This window comes from Heterocephalus glaber, unplaced genomic scaffold (genome assembly GCF_053883595.1).
Source record: "Heterocephalus glaber isolate CG9 unplaced genomic scaffold, H.glaber_assembly_v1.0 deba00001442, whole genome shotgun sequence".
In the NCBI taxonomy this organism is placed as follows: domain Eukaryota; kingdom Metazoa; phylum Chordata; class Mammalia; order Rodentia; family Bathyergidae; genus Heterocephalus; species Heterocephalus glaber.
Window position 1 is genome coordinate 21,903,576 of NW_028258296.1, and position 24,842 is coordinate 21,928,417.

The 24,842-nt window shown below is 33.8% G+C and overlaps 1 protein-coding gene across 1 annotated transcript; it reads left to right on the forward strand.

Moving 5' to 3' along the window:
* The first annotated feature begins 1,932 nt into the window (after positions 1 to 1,932).
* LOC101705848 (calcium-activated chloride channel regulator 1-like) lies at positions 1,933 to 23,029 on the forward strand. Its single transcript, XM_004841568.4, has 14 exons — positions 1,933 to 2,180; positions 4,092 to 4,232; positions 4,426 to 4,573; positions 4,973 to 5,081; positions 7,090 to 7,270; positions 11,426 to 11,653; positions 12,686 to 12,925; positions 15,272 to 15,449; positions 16,536 to 16,636; positions 17,100 to 17,324; positions 17,603 to 17,873; positions 18,605 to 18,772; positions 19,298 to 19,537; positions 22,612 to 23,029. The coding sequence occupies exons 1-14, from the start codon at positions 2,025 to 2,027 to the stop codon at positions 22,950 to 22,952; spliced, it is 2,727 nt and encodes a 908-aa protein (XP_004841625.3). The 5' UTR covers positions 1,933 to 2,024; the 3' UTR covers positions 22,953 to 23,029.
* Positions 23,030 to 24,842: the final 1,813 nt, after the last annotated feature.

A 24,842-nucleotide genomic window follows, 5' to 3' on the forward strand; every position in this document is an offset into this window, starting at 1 on the left:
CATAGACTCAGAAACTGAGCAGCCTGAGTTTAGACTCCACAGTTACACTTTCTGACAGTAGGATCTAGTGTAAATTAACTTCTCCGTACCTCAGTTTTCTAAAGAATGACCTGCCTGCAAAAGCTTTTTTGATTTCCTTGCTCTTATAGAAACTATTCCCCAACTTTGTGCTCCCTAACACTGTGCTTGCGCCTCTCTATAGAACTTTTCTTTATCTCATTTTTTAGTCTATTTTTGTTCTAATCCTATCCATACAACAAGTCTTCAGATTCCTTGGAGACAATGCCTGTGTTTTATTCACTTCTATACATGATAAAGAGCGTAACACTCGACCTGGTGCATACAAGCACTCACATATTCATATTCTTAATATGTATTAAAAAGCATAAAGAAAATCAAGGACTAGACATTTATTTAAGGCCTACTATGCACCAGGACTTACAAGTGTTTTCACATGTTATTTCATTTAAATAGCACAACATTCCTTCCAGACAGCTGTTACTATTCCCATTTTACAGTTAAGGAAATTGAGGTTGAGAGAAATTAAACTTAAAAAATCTCTTTCCTGGGCCAGGGATTTAGCTGAGTGGTTCTGCCAGCTGCCTCGCAAGCACAAGGACCTGAGTTTGATCCCCAGTACCAAAAAAAGAAATCTCTTTCCTACAAGGAGTTTACAACTAGTAAGTTGTATTGTGTATATTAGTAATAACAAAAGGAACATAGGTAGTGTGTCAACATAGTGGTTTAAATAAGTTTTTCAGAAAGACAGGTTACTTCTAATGTGAATGACTTGAGAAGATTTTATGCATAAGGCCATACCTAGACCTTAGACCTAGATCTGGGCCAGTGAGGATAGGATATTTTCAGTAGATGGATATAGCCAAAGAACATTCCAAAAAGCTTATGGTTTCTCTCTGACAGACTGCTCTTCCTCTAGTCTTAGGCCCAGAGACTTTTCATTCCCCTGTAAAACACCGAAAGACTATATTGACTGTTTTTAAAAGAAACCAATGGAAATATAGAATTTAGTTAGCAAAAATTTATAGCAAGTTTTGTATTTATAATATTGCAAATCATGTTTAATAACAATGTATAATATGTATGGAAGCATTGGGTGTCAGAAATTTTGTCTGAAGTGCTCTACATAGATTCTTATTTAGTTCTTCCAACATCCCATAATTATTCTACATCACAGAAAAGAACATAGACCTGAAAAAGAGCCACACGACTCTTAGAAAGAATCATGCAAAGCAAGAGTGATCAAGAACCATGTGAATGTTAAGTAACTCCATAGCTAGCTCACAATGCTATGTGCACCATTATTTCAAGCTAAGAATCATTCGTGCTCAATTCAAAAAGCAAATCTTAACTGAAGCATATTAAGTTCTCAGGTTACACAAGCCTTTAAAACATTCAATGTTATTTGAGAACTGAAATAAACAATCAACTATTACAGAAAGTGATTTTTTAAAAAAATTTTCCCCTGACCCATTGGTATTTTGAACCACTGTATTTATATCACTCCTTGCTAAAGAAATATAAACCCTTCATTAACTCCCACTCCCACTTTGTGGCTTCTGCTTTTTGTTTTTGATATAACCTTTTCCATGTGCTCTTTCCTGGTGCTTTTGAGTTCATTTCCTCACCCCAGAGAGTGCTTTTCTGTAAACAGATCTGAGGACTTATATCTCCAAAACTATTTGATAGTAATCACCATGACAATAACCACTCACTACTATAAGGATGATTACACAATCTAAGAGTTCAATTCAATGAATATATAATGGCTTAGCTACCTTAGAGATTATGATTAATGTGTTGTACATTATTACCCCATTGCCACTTAACAATTAAGTTTTTACAGTGAAGAAGATAAGGAAGTTGACAAAGAACTTGTAACTTTACTATTACTATATCATATTTATGCAAATATTGTGGTCTTAATTCAAATTCCTGAATTAAACAGGTGCATAAATACTCTCCTTACCTTTCCAATAAGGTTAATTGTAGCTTATGCCATTACGATGTTCAATTTGAAGGTTATTCTATTCTTAGCTTTGCATCTCTTGCCTGAGGTGAAAAGCTCAATGGTAAATTTGAATAATAATGGATATGAAGGCATTGTCATTGCAATTAACCCCAGTGTACCAGAAGATGAAAAACTCATTCAAAATATAAAGGTAAGAGATAATTTTATTATCCACATATTTTTATGTCAATAACTGTTTTCACAGACACACTCACACAAGAGTTATAACTTCCTAAAGTTGCTTTAACAGTATTCACCATTTATGTAGTATTTATCTAAACTGTCAAGATTAATATCTGCTTAGTTTTATGTTTTTACTAGTTTTGTTTTTATAGTAGTCATTCCCTTAATGAATTACTAAAACACCAAACTACTAATTTTTTCAACCAGTTAATCTAATAGAAAAAAACTTCAGAGCAAGTAGGAAAATGTTTTTGTATTTTATCTTCAATAAAGCTACTTTTAGAAAGTTAAATAACTACTGTACATTTATATCACTAATCTATATTTATGCCCTAGAAGTTCATTATCTTGCACATTTCGCTGGTTCGTACTTGCTCAATTCTGAAAAACATAAAAATCTTGTGTGTCTTAAAGAAAATATTACATATTTTGAAGCTAATTTATATTATAAAGAATCCACTTGTCAACAAAAGGCAGGCTCTTTGTTGTGAGAAAAAGAAAAGTTTATTCCACTGAACAGAGACTTGAAATCAGGAGATTTTAGCAGCCAGCTAGGAAAAGACCAGTTTATCACATCTAGTGTGGATGGGCTGACAATGGGTGAGAGATAGTGGCAGCTGGCTGGGAGAGATTTCATCCCTGAGAGGATGGGCTAACACCAGGGAGAGAGATATTAGCAATTAACTGGGAAAGGAATAAGGCTTATATAGGCATTGAAGGGGCTAAGGAATCTGGGTGACATATTTATGACTTAGCTGCCCAAGGATGGTCTGGACAGATATGTATACAATTACTGGACTTTTCGGCATCAGGGGGTTATAAGCCATATTTTTCAGTCCATTTGTCTCATTTACTAGGAAGCTGCTGGTATTTGTTAAAAGCAGCCTGTTTATTTTTCCTATTGATTTAAGGCAGGGCTGACAATTTATCATCCAAATTTTGTTTGCATTACTCATTTAATAAAGACATTTTATATGTAAAACTTTGAAATATACTATGTTCTCATGAAGTGGTCAAGAACAAGGATTATTGGGTTTTTTGTATAAATGAGAAAGAGTAAGTGATTTATACACTCTATAAATGACAAAACTGGGACCTGAAGCCAATACACCTATTTTTGTTATTACTTATTGATAAAAATCTTATATGAACACACTCCATATGAGGAGGTAAGTTAAAATAAATCTAGCAAAATGTTTTAAAATTAACATCAGGTATAGAAATACATTCATTTAAACAACTCAGTTATAAGAATTTCCAGCCAGGCATGGTGGTACACACCTGTAATTCCATAACTCAGGGAGGCTGAGGCAGAAGGATTACAAGTTTGAGCTCAGTGCAGCGAGTTTAGCTAGACCCCGTCTCAAAATTAAATGAATAAAGAGGTAGGGGAATGACTGAGGATGAAGCTGTGTGAAAGCCCTGGGTTCAAGTCCCAGAAGAAAGCAAGAAAGAGGAAGGAAAGGGAAGGGGATGGGAAAGGAAAGGAAAAGAAGGGGAAAGGAAAAGAAAGGGAGGGGAGAGAAAGGGGGGAAGAAAGGGAGCGAAAGAAGAATCTCTTTTGGATTAAGTAAGCCACTTGCCAACAGGCTCCCAACCTTAATCACCTTTATATCTCATCCAGCACCCTTGTTCACATATCCAACCCATAATGCTGATTCCAGGTGTTGATAGGTAAAATACAGAAAGTTGATTGTGGGAATGTAAAAATGACTTTACAGACTGAAGAGATGTAGGAAAATTCAACCTATTTGTCATTTGGTCTTTGCAAAAATATTTGGGAAAAGCAGTACTGATTTGCTTTTTCTAGTTTGTATATACACTTTCATATTCACTTCACTATGACATTGTTACCATAGGCTTCTATTAATCTTGCCAGGAAATGGTAACTGAAGCGTCTACTTACCTGTTTAACGCCACGAAACGAAGAGTTTATTTCAGGAATGTCAGCATTTTAATTCCAACAACCTGGAAGTCACAATCTGAGTACTTAATGCCAAAACAAGAATCATATGACCAGGTAGACTACCTATTAAACTGCTTCCTATGCTTTTAAAAAATTAATACTTTTAATTTTTGGTAATTTCTAACTTAGTAATTAAATCAGTGATGTAACTTTTCTTAATATAGATTTAAAAGTGCTTGTTTTTAAAATCTCTTATTTCTGTTGCTCTTGGAATGTGTTTTTCTTTGCTTGTTCTTCTACTGTTTAGGCAGATGTTATAGTTGCTGACCCTTACCCTAAATACGGCGATGATCCCTACACACTTCAATATGGACAATGTGGAGAGAAAGGACAATATATACATTTTACTCCAAGCTTCCTGTTGACTAATAATTCATCTATCTATGGGCCCCGAGGTAAGGATATCTACTTTATATTTCTGTTCTTATTCCCAATGGAAAAAAATAACACTGTGATTAATGTTATTTTGAAAGATTTTAAGAGAAGAAAAATAGGTATTAAGTAATAACTGTGTAAAAATATGCTAGTTCACAAGGTCCCGAGTTCAATCCCTGGTACCAAAAAAAAAAAAAAAAAAAAAATGCTAGTTCTGTTTCAACCTATTTGTGTGAATAAGTTTAAAACCAAATTGAGTTATTTATTGGCATTAACACATTCCAACCTTTTTGATCTAATAAAAAGTGTCAAATTGTAGAGTTCCTTGACTCAGTTAGGTTGGAAGATGGGGCAGAAATAAGGAAACCATATTAAAGTATTATAACTTTAAATTTATAAATGGCAATATTCTCTCATAGGCAGAGTGTTTGTCCATGAGTGGGCTCATCTCCGGTGGGGAGTATTTGATGAGTATAATGTGGACCGGCCATTTTATTTTTCCAGAAAGAACACTATTGAAGCAACAAGGTATCATTGTGTTGAACAAATCTATTTTCAAAATTTTTCACTACGGCTCTTCAGTTTTCTATACTAAGCAAGCAAAGGCTATCTCAAATGTTTGGGTGTTCATACAGTTAATTGCAATATTTAACCTGTACCATCATTAACGTGTCCAATTAATTATGGGACTTTCCCCTTGGATTCAAGACCAATCAGGAATTGGGAATCACTTTAGTATTCACAGAAATTGTACTAATATATGTTACTGACCGAAGACAATGGAAAAAAGCTAAACCTGAAGATATCTGAGAATTGGAGTTCAATCCTGCCTACATTTTTGTTCCACTTGATTCATAACTTCTTAATAAATCTGCTTCATTCAAATCAATTAAAATGCAAGAACTTTATGGTAAATATATTTTACTTTTCATTGGAAGAAAAAAGTATTTATCATAAGGGTAAATTAGAAAACTGAAAGCCAGGTGTGGCAGCGCAGGCCTGTAATCCTAGCATTCATGAGGCAGAGGCAAGAGGATCACCATGAGTTCGAGGACAGCTTGGGCTATATAGTAAGTTTAAGGCCAGCCTAAACTACATGGTGAGACCCTCTCTCAAATAAAAGTTAGAAAACTGACTTCTTAAAGAAATGTAATTCTGGGGAATAGCCCTATACAAACAGATGACTTAAATCTTCAAGTTAAAAATATAAACACATGGAATATTCAAAAAGCATAGAAGAAAAATAGAAATCAATGTGATAAGGAAATAAGTATTTGAGAGAAAAATGAGTTAGATGAAAGAGGGCACCTAGAAAAATCTCACTCCCTATCTGCTTTGTGGTGTTCGCTTAATCTTCCCAGAGCTGCTCTTTCATAGACCAGTCTCAACCAGGACATTCATCCCTTCCACCTTCATCCCACAAATCTCCCTTGCCCAAACAATGCCTATTCATCCTTGAAATATTTCTCCTCTAAATGTCCTTCTCCTCCCTCCCTCTGAGGCTAGAAACCCTTGAGAGTGTTCCCCGCAGCAACATATCTGTGGGCTGTCTCACACTTTCATCACTGAGCAGTAATTGTACATATAATTTTATTTTCCCTGCTAGACTAAGATGCTTCTGGACTGTGGGTTTTTTGTTTTTTATATTATTTTTGTTTAATCCCATGTCCTTGGACTAGGCATAAGGTCAAAGTCAAACAAAGAATGTACCAAACAATTAATTTTCTGTAAACTAATGAAAAACAAATGAATTTCCTTATAATCAGTCATAAAGATATATTAAAAACTAGTAGTCTCATTGGCAAATTCAACTTTCAGGCTAACTCTGGAGCTTCCCTTGGAAGATATGGCTTCCCCTCTCCCTTAATCCTTGAAATACAGACAAATTTATTAAACTGGACTAATGTCATGAAATAGTAGTAACATAGAATGGCAGGAAGTTGTGCACATTTAAAGAATTCTTTCAAATTCTTTACCCATAGCTCACCCCCACTTCCTTCCAGGGACTTGATAATTATCTTTATCATCAAGACCAAAATACTATAAATACACAAACATTTCAGACAGGGCTTATTTTTATTTCTTCCTCCAGTCTACCTCATTGATTCTTAAAAGTAAATTTCCAAGTGTTCTACATATAAAAGTGTGTATTTCACACTTGAAAGCTTAAGAAAATTTTAAGCATAACGTTGACCCTCCCCTTAGCATTTAGAAGCAGTTCCTCTGTATTTCTTAATTTATTTAATCTTCACACCATCCCTGTAAGTCAGGAGATTTCATGGTTAGCCCAGAGTCCCAAAGGCAACAGATTTAGTCATGACACTAGAAACAATAACTGTTTAATAAATATGAACTAAAAACATTCTTACAGAAATTGATGGCACATAAGAGTAGAGCATTCTGCCTACTTTTGTCTAAATGGAATGTTTCTACATGATCTGTAGTCGTTGTCACAGAGAGAAAGATTTTGGGATGTTTGTGTTATTTCTGATTCTCTGTCTTCAGATAAAAGTGTAATTTGATTCTTTCATCATAGATGTTCCACTCCTATTACTGGTATGAATGTGGTTTTCAATGAATGCAAGGGAGGCAGCTGTATAACAAGGCCATGCAGACGTGACTCACAGACAGGACTGTATGAAGAAAAATGTACATTTATCCCAGACAAATCCCAGACTGCAAGAGACTCCATAATGTTCATGCAAAACCTCGATTCTGTAAGTACCTTCTAGTTCTATTCTCACAAAGAAATCTTCAGGAAAAAAAAAATTAATTAAGGAAGCTGGAAATTGAAATTTGTGTACCAACAGAGAAAGGAAATTACTCAGGCAAATAATTAGAGGTCATTTTCCCCAGCCTGTGTCAGGATGTGCCTGGAAATGATCACACCCTTTCTTATTAGCCTGTTTCTTCACTTCAGATGTAGGATTCTACCCTCCTCTTTGGAGTCACATCATAAATTCTTCCTTCATTGACTTCTGTGGACTTGTGTCAAGAACTACAACCTTACTTTTAACTTCTCTTCTAAGTATTAACCATACTACTTTTCTAAAATAACTTATAATATGGCTGTGGAAAGTACTTACATTCTAGGTTTTCCATTAGATTCTCACTAAAGCCTAATACCAACCTATTGAAAAGTAATAATGTGAAAATACATATGGGAATGTCTCCACAGAATAAACTTAAGAAAAAAGTTCACAATCCAATGTTTGATCTGAAATAGTTGGTTGATATCAAAACTCGGGCTGTCATTGTGAAGCCGTGTCACTGTGGTTGAGTTTTAGGTTGAGTTCTCTCATCTTTTTATCTGAAATTTAGCTTTCTCATCTCTTAAGTAAGCATTAAAATGCCCGCTTCACACTGTCCTGGTTGTTAGGTGTACAAAGGCTAATATGAATAAAGTATTAGCACAGAGCTTATCACAAGGTAAGCACAAACTAAACTTTATTTTTTAAATTTATAAAATATTTGGAAGATAGACCCATATATCTTTACCTGAATATGCCTGATCTTTTTATCTTCTTATGAAATTTTTATTTTAATTGATACACAACATATTTATGAAGTGTGATATTTTGATAAATGTATACCATGTATAATCATCAAATCAGAGTAATTGGCATACGACATCACTTCAAATGTTTATCTGTTTTCTGTAATGAAATTATTCAAAATCCTCTTATTACCTATTTTGAAAGATACAATAAATTATTGTTGTTTATAGGCACCATACAATGCCGTGAAGCACTAGAAGTTATTCCTCCTAACTGTAATTTTGTGCCTGTTACTCATCCTCTCCCTGTCTCTTTCTCCCCCTCCCTTCCCAGTCATTAGTGACCACTATTCTACTCTCTGCTTCCATGACATCAATTTTTCTAGCTTCTTCGTATTAATGAAATCATACAGTATTTATCTTTGTAGGCCTGGATATATCACTTAACACAATGTCCTCCAAGTTTATTCATGTTGCCACATATGATAGGATTTGATTCTTCTTATAGCAGAATAATATTCCATTGTGTGTGTATATGCCATTTTATTAATCCATTCATCTATTCATGAACACTTAAGTTGATTCTATATCTTGCTGTTGTAAATACTGCTACAATAAACATGGAAGTCTCTACTTATCTCCTTAACATACTGATTTTTGGTTTGTGGATATACCTAATAGTGAGATTTCTGGACCTCTGGTAGCTCTGTTTTAATTTTTTAAGAGAGAGCCATACTGTTGATACTAATGATTTACATTCCCATCAACAGTGTGTGACCAGTGCCTTTCACAGCATACTTACCTATTATTTCTGAAAAATTTGTATTTTTATTTCATTTTGCAGTGCTGAGTATTTTGTGAATCTGAGCAAGTGTTCTACCACTGAGCCACATCCTCACCCCTATACTTTTAATTATTTTGAACCCTAGGGCATTAATGATGAAAGGCTTGAGTGAAAAATACAGATTTGATAGTGTCTTCTAAAACAATTTTAAGGGTGAAGGTGACAAATGAGTCCTATGTTACAGCTGTGTGTCACCACTACTCTCAGCTAGTAGTTAAATATTTTGATCAAGGCTGCTCAACTAGTTTTTCTTCTAAAATTTTTTAACTAACTCAAGTTTTGAGTAGAAATTTTTTTAAAACTTCCTTCTGGAAATAGTCGACGTGCAATTTTGGAAAGTTCATTTTAATCTGCTGTATGTGGATCAACAAAGGGTAAAAAAAAAAGAGCTCAGTGTCAAAATGGACACACACAAAAAAATAATGTGACATGAAAAGAGGGTTGGAATGTGTACTTCCTGGTCCAAATTGTACATTCCAAAAGCAATTGACTATCAGGAGATACTCACACTGCCTAGCTGGAACATGAATATTAATGAAGAATATTGGACTGACATATGTAGGGCAACTAATTGTGTAAGATCTGACTGACAGCTAAAGACTATATTTTAGTTACACGTCTTGTCCAAAATAACACTAACTTCTAATTATCAGAACATAGATGAAATATATATACATAGGATCTGTATCCAAGATATAAGGTCTGAGAGATGTAAAATACTGAATATTCATTTCCCCATTTTCCTCTCCTTAATCTTCATTATTCTTACTTCATGGCTAACATTGTGTCAGGAGCAGAAAACAGAAAAAATTAAAGATAAATTGTTCTTGAGGAATTCAATTTAGTGAGGAAGGTATATAAGAAAAATATGTACAGTACAAAGTACAAAGAGCTACAGAGACATGAACCAAATGTTCTAAGGACAGCAGTTATCTGCAACTGGAGGTCGGAAAAAGGTTTCTGAAGGGATGGGTTATGAGGTACAATTTGAAAAAAAAAGGAATATGAATTTGCCAAAGCAGAAAGGAAAAGAATATTCTATGAGGGAAAAAAAAAACTTACAAAAGCGAAGAGTGGAATAAGGTAGAGATGTCATGCAAGGTTGCACAAGTTAATCACGCCTAAAGGATATGTATCACAGTCACTAAAGATTTTAATATTTACTATAAACAATTCTCAGGCAGATAGCAGTAAGGAATTTGAGAATGGGGTGTCTTTTCCTAATTTGTACAAAATTACCATTTGGATTAGTAGAGGCCCTGATAAAAGTTTCTGGCATATTCTAGGGACAGAAAGAAATTCTGTTGTAGAAGTAAAAGATAATGATGAGCAAGAGGCAGGAAAGGAGGTTGAAATAAAAAACAGGGATCTAAAAAGCTAAGATGTTCGAGTTGTACCCTCTCAGCTTTAGACTAGTGATGTGATCAGTTTAATTCTTCCAGGTGGGTAATTCTACTAATTATGGAGGATAGGATGGAGTTAGTGAGGCAGGAAAACCAGTTGGAAGGCCACAGCAACAGGCAGGTAAGATACTTGAACTAAGACAGTGGCAGTGGTAGGGGAGAGAGGACGAGGTTTGATAGACATTTCATAACAGCTAGAATTAATCATGAGTCACTGCTTTGATTGCAAACTATATTTTTCTCCTATCCAATACAATCATATTTGGGAGATGTAAATCAGAGCCATACCAGAAACAAAACGAACTCCTAAAATTTAGACAAACTTCATAATTTAGTTCTTCTAAATCTGAGCTTATATCTGGATTTTTGTGTTGGAAGAACATTAAAATAATGAAATGATACAATGAAAGTAGTTCTTACAAGCTGAGGTTTACTGCAAGATGATTTCCTTCCTGAATACTCCACCAATTTTTGAGAAAATTTTTCTGTTATTATGTTTTCAAAACTTACAGGATTTTCAGAGATTCTATAGTAATAAAACATTCATTAGCAGAATTATAGGACTTAATTTACCATTTTCCACTAATGAAGAAATAATTACATTCCTCATTTTCTCCACATACATTGATTACTTTTAAGGGACTGTTCTTTTACTCATGTCAAAATTCACCAGAGCCAGTAACAATCCAGATTGTTAGATTATCCATCCTGAAGTCTTTCAATCAGCTGTGAAGACATGTAACATATTTAGAAAGAAAGCTATTTACTTCACTCACATTTAGGGAACAACTAGATATCTCCACAAATTTTGTTTCTTTTATCTTAACTTAATTCAAGACCCAAAAGTCTAGAAGGGAAAATAAGAAGCTAACGTTAGCAAGTCCCAACCTGCCACCATCCTCCGCTGACGTGATCTACCTACACCTAAAAATATCACCAAAAACTTTACCAAGACATGACACCTTTACCTTGCTCCTACTCCTTCAAGTATGCAAAATGGGTGTCACAGTGTTTGGTTATGAAGTAATTCTGGATTTTTAGGAGATAAAATCCAGCTAGCTACATATTTGGAAGGGAAGGAAATGCCTCACAGTTATTGCAATATCGTGTTCTAATTTATTTTTTCCAGGTGGTTGAATTTTGCACAGCAAAAACACACAACACAGAAGCTCCAAACCTACAAAACAAAATGTGCAATCACAGAAGCACATGGGATGTAATCAGTGAATCTCCTGATTTTCAGAATGCAGCTCCTATGACAGGAACAAATCTATCACCTCATCCTACATTTTCACTGCTCAAGTCCAAACAGCGAGTAGTCTGCTTGGTACTTGATAAATCTGGAAGCATGTCGACAGTAAGACAGTTTTTTGCTAACTCTCTTAAGTATTTAAATGGAAATATAACTTAATCATAGGTTTGATGCTAGTAAGCTAACACATATATTTCTGTTGTAGTAAATTTCAGTACAACAGTTTTAGATAAGTACTAGAATGTATTAAAACAAAAATAAGTGCTACATTAAGGCTGCTATAATTTTTATTCCTTAACTTTTAGTTCTAACTAGCCAGAAAAATATAACCAAACAAAAAAACTAAAAATTAACCACAATTCTACCATTGAACATATCATCCCACTCTTTTATTTGTTAATGTATTTTTCTTCTTCAAAAATGTGATTATACTTTATATGCTTTGTAATCTGTCCTTTTTACATAATATATCTTAAACACTCCCCAAGTAAAATATTATTCCATGACATAATTTTTAATTCTTGTGTCACATGTATAATACCTTAATTTAGTCTAATAATCCCTATATTGGATATTTTGGAGGTTTTCAACTTATTACTATTTTTAAAATACACTGCAGTGAACATCTTTGCATGCATTGTTTGTTTTTTGAGACAGAGTTTCCCTATGTAGTCCAGGCTGGCCTTAGACTCATTATGTACCCCAGGTTGGCCTCAAACACACAGCAATCCTCCTGCCTCAGCCTCCCAAGTGCTAGGATTACAAGCATGCATGACTACTCCCAGCTGCATGCATTTTTTAAATTATCTCCTTAAAAGAAATTATTTTCTCTTTTTTTTTTTTTTTTTTTTGGTACCAGGGATCGAACTCTGGTCCTTGCCGCTTGTGCAGCAGGTGGCGAAACCACTGAGCTAAATCCCTGGCCCTCCTTAAAAGAAATTATTGGATATATAACTATTAAAGGAGTATGGAATTTTAAGGTGTTTATAATTCATAATGATTGACTTTTAATCTTTTAATTTTCTAATTAAATGGAGTAGCTTTTCAAATACATTCATCAATTATCATGATCTCTGACCCACTTTGTCTTTCAAGATTTGAAGTCTCAGGAGGTGTTCCCGCGTTTTTTTCTTACAGAAAGATGGTCTTGGCTTGTCTCGTCTCATTCGAATGAATCAAGCAGCAGAAATGTACTTAATTCAAATTATTGAAAAGGGATCCATGATTGGTATGGTCACATTTGAAAGTAATGCTACAATCCAAAATAACCTAATAAAATTAACTGACGATAGTGCTTACCTAAACATCACTGCAAAACTGCCTCAAAATGCTGGTGGTGGAACTTCAATTTGCAGTGGACTCAGAGAAGGGTTCCAGGTAAAATAAAACCTTAAAATCATAATATCACTTGCCATATAATATTACTTTTTATTTTCTCCATTTACCTTTGAACAAGGAGCATGAGTTCACGGGTTCCTCATTTAATAATATTCTGGCCTGATCAAGGTAAATCATTTTTGGGAAGAAAAACAGTGGCATGTCTGTCCTTCAATCTGTTGTTTACAGAAAGAGATTCTCTGCATCTGTTTGTTTCACTGGCATCTTCCTGAGGTACTAAGTGGCACTGGGAAGTGGATAAGTAAGGGGAGAAAGATCTAGTGGGCACAGAGTCATGATCTTATTGAAGAGCTCCCCATTTCTCTAGCACTTCCATAGTCTGAATTTCTATGGTTACAAAATGATCCCATTAAAGGGACTGTGTAAGAGAGAAGTTAGTAACATTTCATGTTATGGATAAGTCCCAGTTCATTAAGTTAAATTGACATTTTATAATCATAGAGATGGAGGTGGCTCCTCAAGCGGTGTAGGATCAAACCAAAAGAACATACCCTAGGTGGAAGCTTAATGAAATCAAAATTGTGAACTCAAAAAATCAGGAGCAGCTGTTGAGCTCTGTAGCCAACTGCCTCCAGTGTCATTTACATTTTTTCCAACCTAAGTTGCCTCCACTTAAACCCATTGTCAGGTTTCAAGTCACAAAAACAGAAAACTATTTCCTTTACTGATCCTCTCCTTGTCTCAGTTAAGTAATCACTACTACTTTTATCCAGTCCACCAAAAATACCATCTCTTAACTTTCCTTGTGCTGCCTATTTTTCATAAAGCATATTGGTTTTAAAAGCCTGATATCCTGACTCTCTTGGGTAAGTAATTCAATTCAGAAAACCTGTTTGTGCAACTCGGAAATGCAAGTATTAATGGTACTTATTTAACTCTATAAAATAAGTAAAATACTATAAAATACTAGAATTCTATAAAATAAGTAAATGCTTAAGAATGGCTTGCTAGGGGGTGCTGGGGATTTAGTTCAGTGGTGCCACTCCCTGCCTCACAAATGCGAGGTCCTGAGTTTGATCTCCAGTACCAAAAAAAAAAAGAATGGCTTGCTACTACAAAAATAATTATAATTTTTATTATATATTTATATTAATTTATAAAATGTGACAAGTACTGTATATTGAGAATGTCTACATGTTTATATATAATTGTTTTATATGTATTTTTAAATCTATTTTACTGTATATCTTATGATATTTAGATCACAAAATCTATTGCTGAATATGTACTGACAAATTACATTCAAGTTATAAACAGCTCTTAATTACATAACGAATGCATATCAATATTTAAACATTTTAGTTATAAAATCATAACAATATCAGTTAACATTTATTGACCATATTCTGTATTATTACGTATGTTGAATGCTTTACATGCATAATCTCATATCCATACTATTACTTTGTGAGTCGGGTAATATTAAGCTCATTCTGTACATATGAAAACTGAGGTTCAGAGTAACTAAATCTTTCTCAAGGTCATATAGTCAATAATTGATCTAGATTCAGATCTAGGATTCAAAATTTGGTCTTTTTGACTACAGAATCCATAAACTTAATCACTAAACTAAGCTTTCTATAGAACGTGTGTGTGTGTGTGTGTGTGTGTGTGTGTCTTGAGACAGGCCAAACTAAACATTAGTTATTCCATTCAGCAAATGGCAGAACTGTAATTTCATCTCTATGTATCTAATGTCAAAAATCTTAGCTAATATTCTTAGTAGAAAAAGTCGGGAAATTTTTTCAATTATAATAATTGGTAAGTTCATGAACTTCCTTCTTCATGGCAAGTCAATAGTTTTTCTGGGAAATCCTAGAAATTGCCAAATAAAATACATTTTAAAAGCACAAACATCATTTAACCTCACAAAGTAACCTTTGGACATGACATTGCAAGTGCTATTCATTCTGCGGCCTTCCAGAACTGTGTGGATCACTTGCTTCTACCCCAAGTGTCTCCTACAATCATAACAGCAACTAATATTCACTGAGTACTTACTGTGTGCCAGAATTGTTCTAAGTATTTATTCTTCCTCTCTTGGGCAGCAGGAAATATATATATATATATATATATATATATATATAAAATATATAATATAATATGTATAATGTGTGTGTTAATACTCTAGCTTTAGAAACTTATACATTACATTCATTCCCATATGCCAACTCAGTCTGAAATGATAATGCAAAAGGTTTCCTTTTGCTTACTCTGATACATAAGACTAAAGACTTCTCCAAAACTAAAAAACAAGTTTATTCTCAGTTTGCATTTATTCAGAAATGACTTTCTATAATTAATAACCTGGCTTTTTACTACTAGGTAATTACCAAGAGTAACCAGAGTACTACTGGTTCTGAAATAGTATTGCTAACAGATGGGGAAGACAGTACAATAAGCTCATGCTTTGAACAGGCCAAACAAAGTGGCGCAATCATCCACACCATTGCTGTGGGACCTTCTGCTGCCAAAGAACTGGAAACCCTGTCAGATATGACAGGTAAACCTTTGGAATAGAGTTTAGATAGAAAATAAATTTCTAGTCTCTCCCATTCCGAGGGCTGTTTCTTCATAAACTATAAAGCTGCTCAAATGTTTCCCATCTAAAATTAATATTTGTCCTTTCTCTGTCTTTCACATTAGTTTCTCTTTTTTTCTCCACTCCTTCATATACCAACTTCTCAAATAATTCAATATTTTCTGTACTTTATTCACTGCTCATCTACCTTTTGTCAATACTGCTAAACAGAAACTTCTTTCCCTATGGTTACTCACCAACCACAAAATTATTGCTTAGTTCCAAAATATCATTCAGTCCTACAGTGAAGATTTAGACATTTCTGTTTTATAGAAGAGGAAATGGAAACCTAGAGACTATAAATGTTTCACCCAAGGTCATAGTTAGAGTCCTGAATACCAACCCAGATCTCTTTCCATCATCCCACTCTGCTCCCATCCTCCCACTGCATTCTAACCAGCCTTCACAACCCCTGCCTGGGTGACTTCAATAGTCTTCCAAGTGGCCTTTCTGCCATTTATCAGTTCAATAAGTATGTGTAGATTGTCTTATTTGTGGCAGTCACTTGTGTTCATTCTTGCCCTGTACAATCTATTCTTTCCTAATTCCTCACAACCAAATAAACTCTGTATTCATTAATTTTTATATTATCTTTTTTATGCAATTAATCACTTTTTGCTGTATTCTAAATTGTCATTCTCTAATTATTTTGGTATGTTTCTGATCCAACTAGAAAAATAAGCTGCTGGTTCATAAGAACTATCTTAAATTTCATTTGTACATTATTTAGGGCTTAGCTTTACTAATTGGAACACACTTAACATTTGATGATTGATATAAAAGAACAATAAAATGATCTATTCTTTAAGTATTCCTTCATTCTTATTTACCTTACTTATTTTGAGCAATGTTTTAGTTATTGTGGGACTAGTTGAGAGACTGATATACAAAAAGTACGTGAAGTTCTTACAAATTCATCTTTTAAATTTAAAAGAAATGTTAAATAGATTTTAAAGTATATTAATTACTTCAAAAAATATGACTTTTCCATTTAAAACTCCATTTTAGGAGGACATCGTTTTTATGCCTATAAAGACATAAATGGACTTATTGATGCTTTCAGCAGAATTTCATCTAGAAGCGGAAGCATTGCTCAGCAGCCTCTTCAGGCAAGTAATGTTAAGACAATTCCTTGCTTTCTCACAGTTGTAATAAATTTCTATTATCCAAATTATCATTTTTTCCTTCTATAATTAATATTTTGCCTAAAAACATTTCAGATGTGCAGAACAAAAATATCCTTACTCAATTTCCTTTTCCATGACAATTATCACCACCTTTTCTTTTGCATTCTTTTATTTTTTAAAATTATACATATTATTTGGAAAATCCTTTAATTCTTATTTTAACTGAAATCTAAAATTTAAAATTACCTTGACTAGGGCTGAGGATTTAGCTCAGTGTTTCCGCTGCCTGCCTCACAAACGCAGAGATACGAGTTCAATCCCCGGTACCAAAATAAATTAATAAATTAATTAATTAATTAATTAAAATTACCTTGACTAACTAAACTTGGAAATCCCATTGCCTGTAATAACGAGTACATTTTATGTTTGTTTTTGTTTGTAATAGTTGGAAAGTAAAGCCTTGAACATTTCAAGGAATGAATGGGTAAATGGTACAGTGCCTGTGGATAGTACAATTGGAAATGACACTTTCTTTGTTGTCACCTGGACAATAAAGAGGCCAAAGATTATTCTTCAGGATCCAAGAGGAAAGATATATGAAAACTCAGACTTCCAAGAAGATAAGCTAAATATTTGGTCTGCCCGTCTTCGAATACCAGGCATCGCAGAGGTAGAGCTATTCTTTTATTTTCACGTGTTTTATTAGTCAGTTCCTGTGCTGAAAAAATAAAAACAATATCTTATACATTGTCAATGTTAAAACAGCAACAGATCATCTGTCATAAAACAAAGCCAAATAAAGTGATACAACCACACTATTTACTAGGTTGTAAAATCAAATATTGAAAATATTATTATTCTGTTAAATTGCTAAATAATTTTACATCCCAAATTTAAGAGTAGGAAAATATTACAAAAGCTCTTACAGAGATTTTTTTTAATTTTCAGACAGGCAGTTGGACTTACAGCCTTCAAAATAAGAATGTCAACTCTCAGTTGCTAACAGTGACAATGACCACTCGAGCAAGAAGTCCCACCACACTCCCAGTAATTGCAACTGCTCACATGAGTCAAAATACAGCAAATTACTCTAGTCCAATGATTGTTTATGCACGAGTCAGTCAAGGATTTTTGCCTGTTCTGGGAGCCAATGTAACAGCTATTATAGAAAGTGAAGATGGAAATCAAGTAACATTGGAGCTCTGGGACAATGGAGTAGGTAATAAGAATCTGCATCAACTTTTATTGAACTTTAAATTCTCTCACAGGATTCCATGATGTTAAAATGAATATTTTCTGTATGTACTTATTAATATTTCACAATAAATTACCTTTAATTGTAATGTTTTAAAACTTTTCACTTAGTTATCTTGACAAAGCACGAACACAAGAATAATTGTCTTCTTTAAATGTCATGAACAATTTTACTTTTTCCATGGAACTTTTTATTTAGTTTTGTATGGTTATTTGCAGTACTGCAGATTGCATGCAGGGCCTTCACACTGAGCTACTTACCTGGCCCTTTTTTGTATTTGTTTATTTTGAGATCAGGATATCACTAAATTGCTAATTGCCCAAGCTGAGCTTAAACTTTTGATCCTCCCACCTCAGCCTCCAGAAGACTGAAATTACAAGCATGTGCCCCCCATATCTGGCTTCCTTGAAAGTTAAGAGTACAATTTTCCCCCATTTTCATTTGTGTCAGTGTTTCACATGTGCCTCCGCCCGCTAGTTATATTTTCCATACATATTTTCCATTTCTTTTATGAAATAACAGTAACAGCTAATACTAATTAAATGCCTACCATAAATTAGACTTTGAACCAAAACAGTGTCATCCCAAGGTTCATGTACTGAAAACACTGTGCTATACTATCTTCCAAATTGCTGACATCACCAGTGGTCATTTTTAGTTTATCGGATGGCTAATTATTACATTTCAATGTCTAGGTGCTGATACTGTCAAAAATGATGGCATCTACTCAAGATATTTTACAGATTACCATGGAAATGGTAGATACAGCTTAAAAGTTCATGCCCAGGCAAGAAAAAACACAGCTAGACTAAGTTTAAGACAATTGAACAAGGCTCTTTATATACCTGGCTATGTTGAAAATGGTAAGTAGCATTGAAATAGATATTGTAACTTATTTAGGTAAATTGCATGTGACAAACATTGAAAATACAATGTACTAGGGAGAACACAAGTATATCATCTGTATTTTTTCAAACTCGTATTCCTATTAGTGGACCTAGTACAGTCTGTTTCCATGTTTGGTTCACAGCCCCCTCAGTTCATTTCATTTACAATGAAATAAAAATTTACATCTCCTACGTGGCAAACACTGTGCCAGATGAAGGAGCTACAAGGTGAATAAGACACAATCCCTGTCCTCAAAGAATTTACAGTCAAGTACTATAGAAAGACAAGTTAAAAGAGAGTTTTAACTTGGTATACTATCTCCTTGTTGATTTCAAAATGATATTAAAATGCTTTTTTGCACTAAAAGCTTCACTTTTTAATGTTTACCATCAATCAGCACTAACTCTCTACAGCTGCAAGATCAGCTTACAAAATAAGGAATAAACATGGCAACAGGAAAAGTTACAATATTACTCTTTGTTTGTTTCTTTGTTTGGTAGGCAAAATTATAGCGAATCCACTCAGACCAGAAGTCAAAGAAGATGTAGCAGAAGCCAAAGTGGCCGACTTCAGCAGAGTAACCTCTGGAGGGTCATTTACTGTGTTAGGAGCGCCTCCTAATGGTAACCATACTCCTGTGTTCCCACCCGGTAAAATTTCAGACCTTGAAGCTAAGTTTAAAGGAGATCATATTCAACTTTCATGGACTGCCTCTGGCAATGTCCTTGATAAAGGAAAAGGTAAGTTTAATACTAAGTTTTTAAATATCCTATGAGAAATCCTATTGACTTTCATTTGCTGGAAATTTTCTACTGTCTCATTTATAAATAACATTTATAAGTGTCTACAATATACCATTATGTATTTATTTTAAACTGTGAAAGCTGAAGGGCCAAGAGTTAGTGAATGGGTCCAAGTTATTTCTATGTTTAGTAATAGTGTTGTAACCCAGTCTTATCTGTTAGATTCTGTTGCGCCACTCTGCCTCTCATAATCTGAGCCATCTTAAAATTACTTTGAGAAGACTGAATTAATAGTTTTTGGTTACCTTCTTTTCTCTCTAACAAAGGAAATTTTTTCTAACTATCTCTGTACTTGCCCAATTTTATTCATTTGTTGACGTTTTGTTGAATTTTCAAACACTATTAGGTCCCTAGAAACAATCTGTACTCTCAAGAATCAGTTGGATAGAGAAGACACCCAGGTAGACAGATAATTTCATAAAATGTTAAGAGACAGGCTGCTATATGCACAGAATGATATGACAGCTCCTGTTGGGCCACAAGCCCCCATTTGAGAGTTAGGATCATGGGGCATATCTTAAAAGGCTTTCTAGGGGAGAGTATCACAGGTTACAATAAACGACTTACTGTACATTTTCAAAACAAAAGATACTTTTTAATCTTTCATTCACCATAGAGCATTTTCCAACCTATATTTCTTTTTATCATTATTATACAAAAAAAAAAATCTTTCAGGGCCAGGGAGTTAGCTCAGTGGTTCCGCTGCCTGCCTCACAAGCACAAGGTCCCAAGTTCAATCCCCAATACCAAAAAAAAAAAAATCTTTCAGCAGCCTTGGAAACATAGAATGACTCTAAGTAGATCTTTTGTTTTGTTTTGGTTTGGTTTTTTGTTCTTGTTTTTTTTTGAGACAGGGTCTCACTATGTCGTTCAGGCTGGCCTTGAATTCACTGTGTATCCCAGGCTGGCATTGAACTCCCAATAATCCCTTGGCTCAGCCTCCCTAGAGCTGGAATCACAGGTGTGCGCCACCACACCTGGCACAAGCAGATTTTTTTGAACTTCAATGTGGGAAACTTATTGTGACCACTTCTGAAAAAACATTATTTTCTTATAATATCATCTTTAAACAAATGGCAGAATTAAAGTGAAAAAGACCAATACTGCCACAGAAAAAGCCAAAAATGAACCTACCTCACTAAACATTAGTTCTAATTTCAATTCAGTGAAGACCAACCCATCAGTGCAAAATTGGGTTCATAATAAATATTCTTCATGCTGAGTATAGGAATTAACAGTAGGAGCAATGCATTACTTATGGACACTGAGAAAAAGTTTCTCCATGTATAACCATAAATGTCTAAACTGTCATGCTATAATCACTCTTTTCTGTGACAAAGGAAGAGGTAAAAGTACCTGAAATGTTACCTTCATGCATTGCAAAAGTCAGGGAGTAGTGTTCTCTTAACGCATAAATGAAAACCTATATAATGTTGAATGAAGTACTTTAATTCTCTAGGATACAATTTCTATACCTGTCAAATATGCAGATTAGACAAAAAAACCTAGAATTACTAAAGCAAGAATATATAATTCCAATATTTTATGATTCTCTAACTTCATCGTTTTGGGTATCAACTATATTGTTGGCCAACAAGTAATTAACGAGATCAATTACATGCCCAGCAAAGGATCAGGATGATACAAAAATACATTTAAAAAATTGTCTCTGCCCTCAAGATTTATAGGATGACATTAGAATGGAAAATTAAATTTCCACAAAGCAATCTGAAAACTACATGCCATGCAATAGTTTATGGTGGAGAGTCATTGGGGTGGACAAAATCCTTGACCAAGACTTCACGAGAAATCACACGTTGGCTAGGCCTGGAAGAATGCATAAAATATGCATAGAGAGAGAGAAGGAGTCGCATCACAGGAACCAAAAACACATAATCAAGCTCAAGAAAGCAAAATTTTACAATGGAATGTTTAAATTAAAGTAAGAGATTGATAATACATAGATCCACCTACATGGGGTGCAGGGTTTGTGTGAAGAATGGTAGAATGGATTGAGGAAGTGTATACACAGAGAAACTATTAAACAGAATACCAGAATTTTTAAAAATCACTTAATCAAAGTTATCCACTACACACTTGAAATATCTTGAAAATTTCCTGAAAACATAAAATAGTCTTCATATCAGAAAAGGGACATTAGATTTTTTTATTCTCACATTTCAGAATGTAAGAAGACATTTTTTTGAATTTCAAGAATTCAATTTCAAGAATTGAATTTCAAGAAGTGCAAAATGAAACATGTGGGCCTACTCCTTTCCTTTCTTAATAAAATAATAGATGTAATGACTACTATATCATTCATTAATTTACTATTTATTAAATTATGCAGAATAATTTTAGTACATTATCCTTTACAGTGCTCCCTACTATAATAGTAGGCACTTGATAAATTCTTGGTAAAAAAATTGAATGACTAAATATTTTACAGATTATAAAAAAGATGGAAATAAGAGAAGTTAAATAAATTTTTGTTGCATAGCTAGAGAGCAGTAGAATTGGGGTGTTAATCAAGGTCTGTCTAGCTACTGAGCACATATTTAATTACTACACATTACAGCCTCTGCCTTCTACTTCTTTTTACCCTTACTTGTTTGCCTCTCTTACTCATCCTCCTATTATCCCTTTTCAATTTAATAAGAAATAATATAAATGTAATATACTAACTGTCATTACTGTCTCTGAACATTTTTGTATCCTGCGTTCTAAATTAAAAAGAGGATTCCACTCTTTATATTTCTCTTTTTTAATGAAGAAATCTAGGTTAAAACAAGTACTATATGATACTGAATTAAATTTTTCTGTGATTAGATAAAAAGCTGTTTGTATGTCTGTTCTTAAAGAAAATGGAATAAACAGACAAAAACTATAACTTGGATTTCCAGAATTAAACTCTGGTGTGCATTTCCGACCATCCCTGTACATAAGGCAGTTGGTGGCAATAAGGTATTCCAGTACTTTTAATGTACATGAAGTCTCTATTTGTTTTCCAGCTGGTGGTTATATTGTAAGAATAAGTAAACGTTTCCTGGATCTCCAAGAAGACTTTCACAATGCTACTTTAGTGAATACCTCAAGTTTGATACCTAAAGAGGCTGGCTCAAGAGAAAATTTTGAATTTAAACCAGAATCTTTTAAAATAGAAAATGGCACCCACGTCTATATTGCAATTCAAACCATCAATGAAGCCAATCTCACCTCAGAGGTTTCTAACATTGCACAGGCAACCAAGTTTATTCTTCCACAACAATCCAGTGCTCCTGCTCTGTGTTCCAAGATACCTTCTCTCAGTGTGGCACTTTTTGGATTTGCTATGATTTTGTCTTTATTTTAAATGAAAAACTGTATTAGAGCTAAAGTGCCATGTTTTACAAACTTGTTAAACATTTATTTGGAATTAATTTACTATACTCATTATCTACTATAAAATTCTTTGAAATTTAAAAGTAATTTCCTAATAATTTCAGTTAATTAATAAAAATTGAGTTGCTAAATGCAAATCAAAATAAACGTTTCCTGTATTTGAACAACTCATTAATTTTTAACATAATAGGAAGATATAGGGCCAGGGATTTAGCTCAGTGGTTATGCCACCTGCCTCGCAAGTGCAAGGTCCCAAGTTCGATCCCCGGTACCAAAAAAAAAAAGAAGATATAAATTTGTATTTGTGGGCTTCTTCAATATTTTCAGAGTATGCTATAAGCTCATTTGATGTAGTAAACTCATAATTTATACAAGCCATTTGAAAATAAATGTACACAACAGCAAATAATTTTATAATAAAAGTATACTCCATGCTTGATTATGAATACTTCATATATACATAAACTGTAATCAAAAAGTACTATAAAGAATTTTTCAATGAAAAGTGGTCTATAATGGTAAGGTCAAATATGTTTTCTTACCATTTATTAAAAGCGACCTATGAAAGTTTCATTCTTGGGCAAAAATAATGGCTAGCAAGCATACTTTTTCATATAAATTGTGGGACACCAAAATGTAGTCCTATTTCTAATCTGCGATCATATTAGGTCCTAAGAAGAATTTCGCAATGCTACTTTAGTGAATACATCTAGTTTGATACCTAAGGAGTCTGGCTCAGTGGTCCTAAGACTATTTCCAAGATGTCCCATTAGGGCAGGAAATTTTTTCTTTGCTGCATCCTTAGCATCTAGAACAATACTTGATATGTAGAATATAGTCAATAAATATTTGATAAAGTTAGTCAACATCTTTATACTCTCAAAAGAAATCCAGATTTTACCCCATTGCATCAAAATACCCATACAATATCGTGTGTATCTGGTACTGTGAGAATTAATATGATAAAAACTAACCACTAATAATATTCATCTGAGCCAAAAGATAAAGCTTCATAGAATTAATTACATATTACCCAATAGAATTTATAAGCTATCTAATAAAACATAAGTTAAGCTATTCGTATTTCGATGGTGTGATTTTTCTGAGAGAGACACTGTTAGATTGGAGGAAAATCCTTTGTTTATAGGCAAGATTTCAAAACCTTTTTGAATCTCTGAAAGGCATTAGCTCATGAAATCGTGACACTAGCAAACCAAATTCAGAAGAATATATCAGAAGTAATAATATATCATGACCATGCTGAGCTTATACAAGGAATCCAAAGATGAATTAATACTAGAAAATCACTGTACTTTACCACATTAATAGATTTCAAAGAAAATGTATGTGATCACTTCAATGCATGCAGAGAAGTATAATTCAACCAATATTTGTCACTCAAATCAAGACTTTGAAAACTATTAAGCTAATATTTTAACCTTAAAGTCCAAACTCTGATCATTTAAAAATAAAACCCAGGCATGATGGCACATGCCTATAATCCCAGCACTTGGGAGGCTGAAGCAGAAGGATCATCTTGAGTTCCAGGCCAGCCTAGGCTAAATGGTGAGTTCAAGGCCAGCCTGAACTTCATAGCGAGACCCTATCTCAAATAAATAAATAAATAAATAAATAAATAAACAAGTAAATGTAGAGATGAGAAATTAGACATCAGAGAGTTAGAATTCTAAATTTCTAGAAAAGTAAATAATTAAGAGTTCATACATCAGAAAAAATATTGTTATGAAAGCCTTACAGAGTCAAGATAGTAATTTATTCTTCTATATACAGCCACTGTACTAAGCTATTTGTACAAAGCATTAGCAGCTACTCAAGAAAGTAAAGTTCTAATGTAATAAGG

Coding starts and splice junctions, on each gene's coding strand:
- LOC101705848 (XM_004841568.4), top strand. CDS start 2,025: ATGTTCAATTTGAAGGTTATTCTATTCTTAGCTTTGCATCTCTTGCCT. Junction 4,233..4,425: donor AACAAGAATCATATGACCAG/GTAGACTACCTA, acceptor TCTACTGTTTAG/GCAGATGTTATAGTTGCTGA. Junction 7,271..11,425: donor TCATGCAAAACCTCGATTCT/GTAAGTACCTTC, acceptor TATTTTTTCCAG/GTGGTTGAATTTTGCACAGC.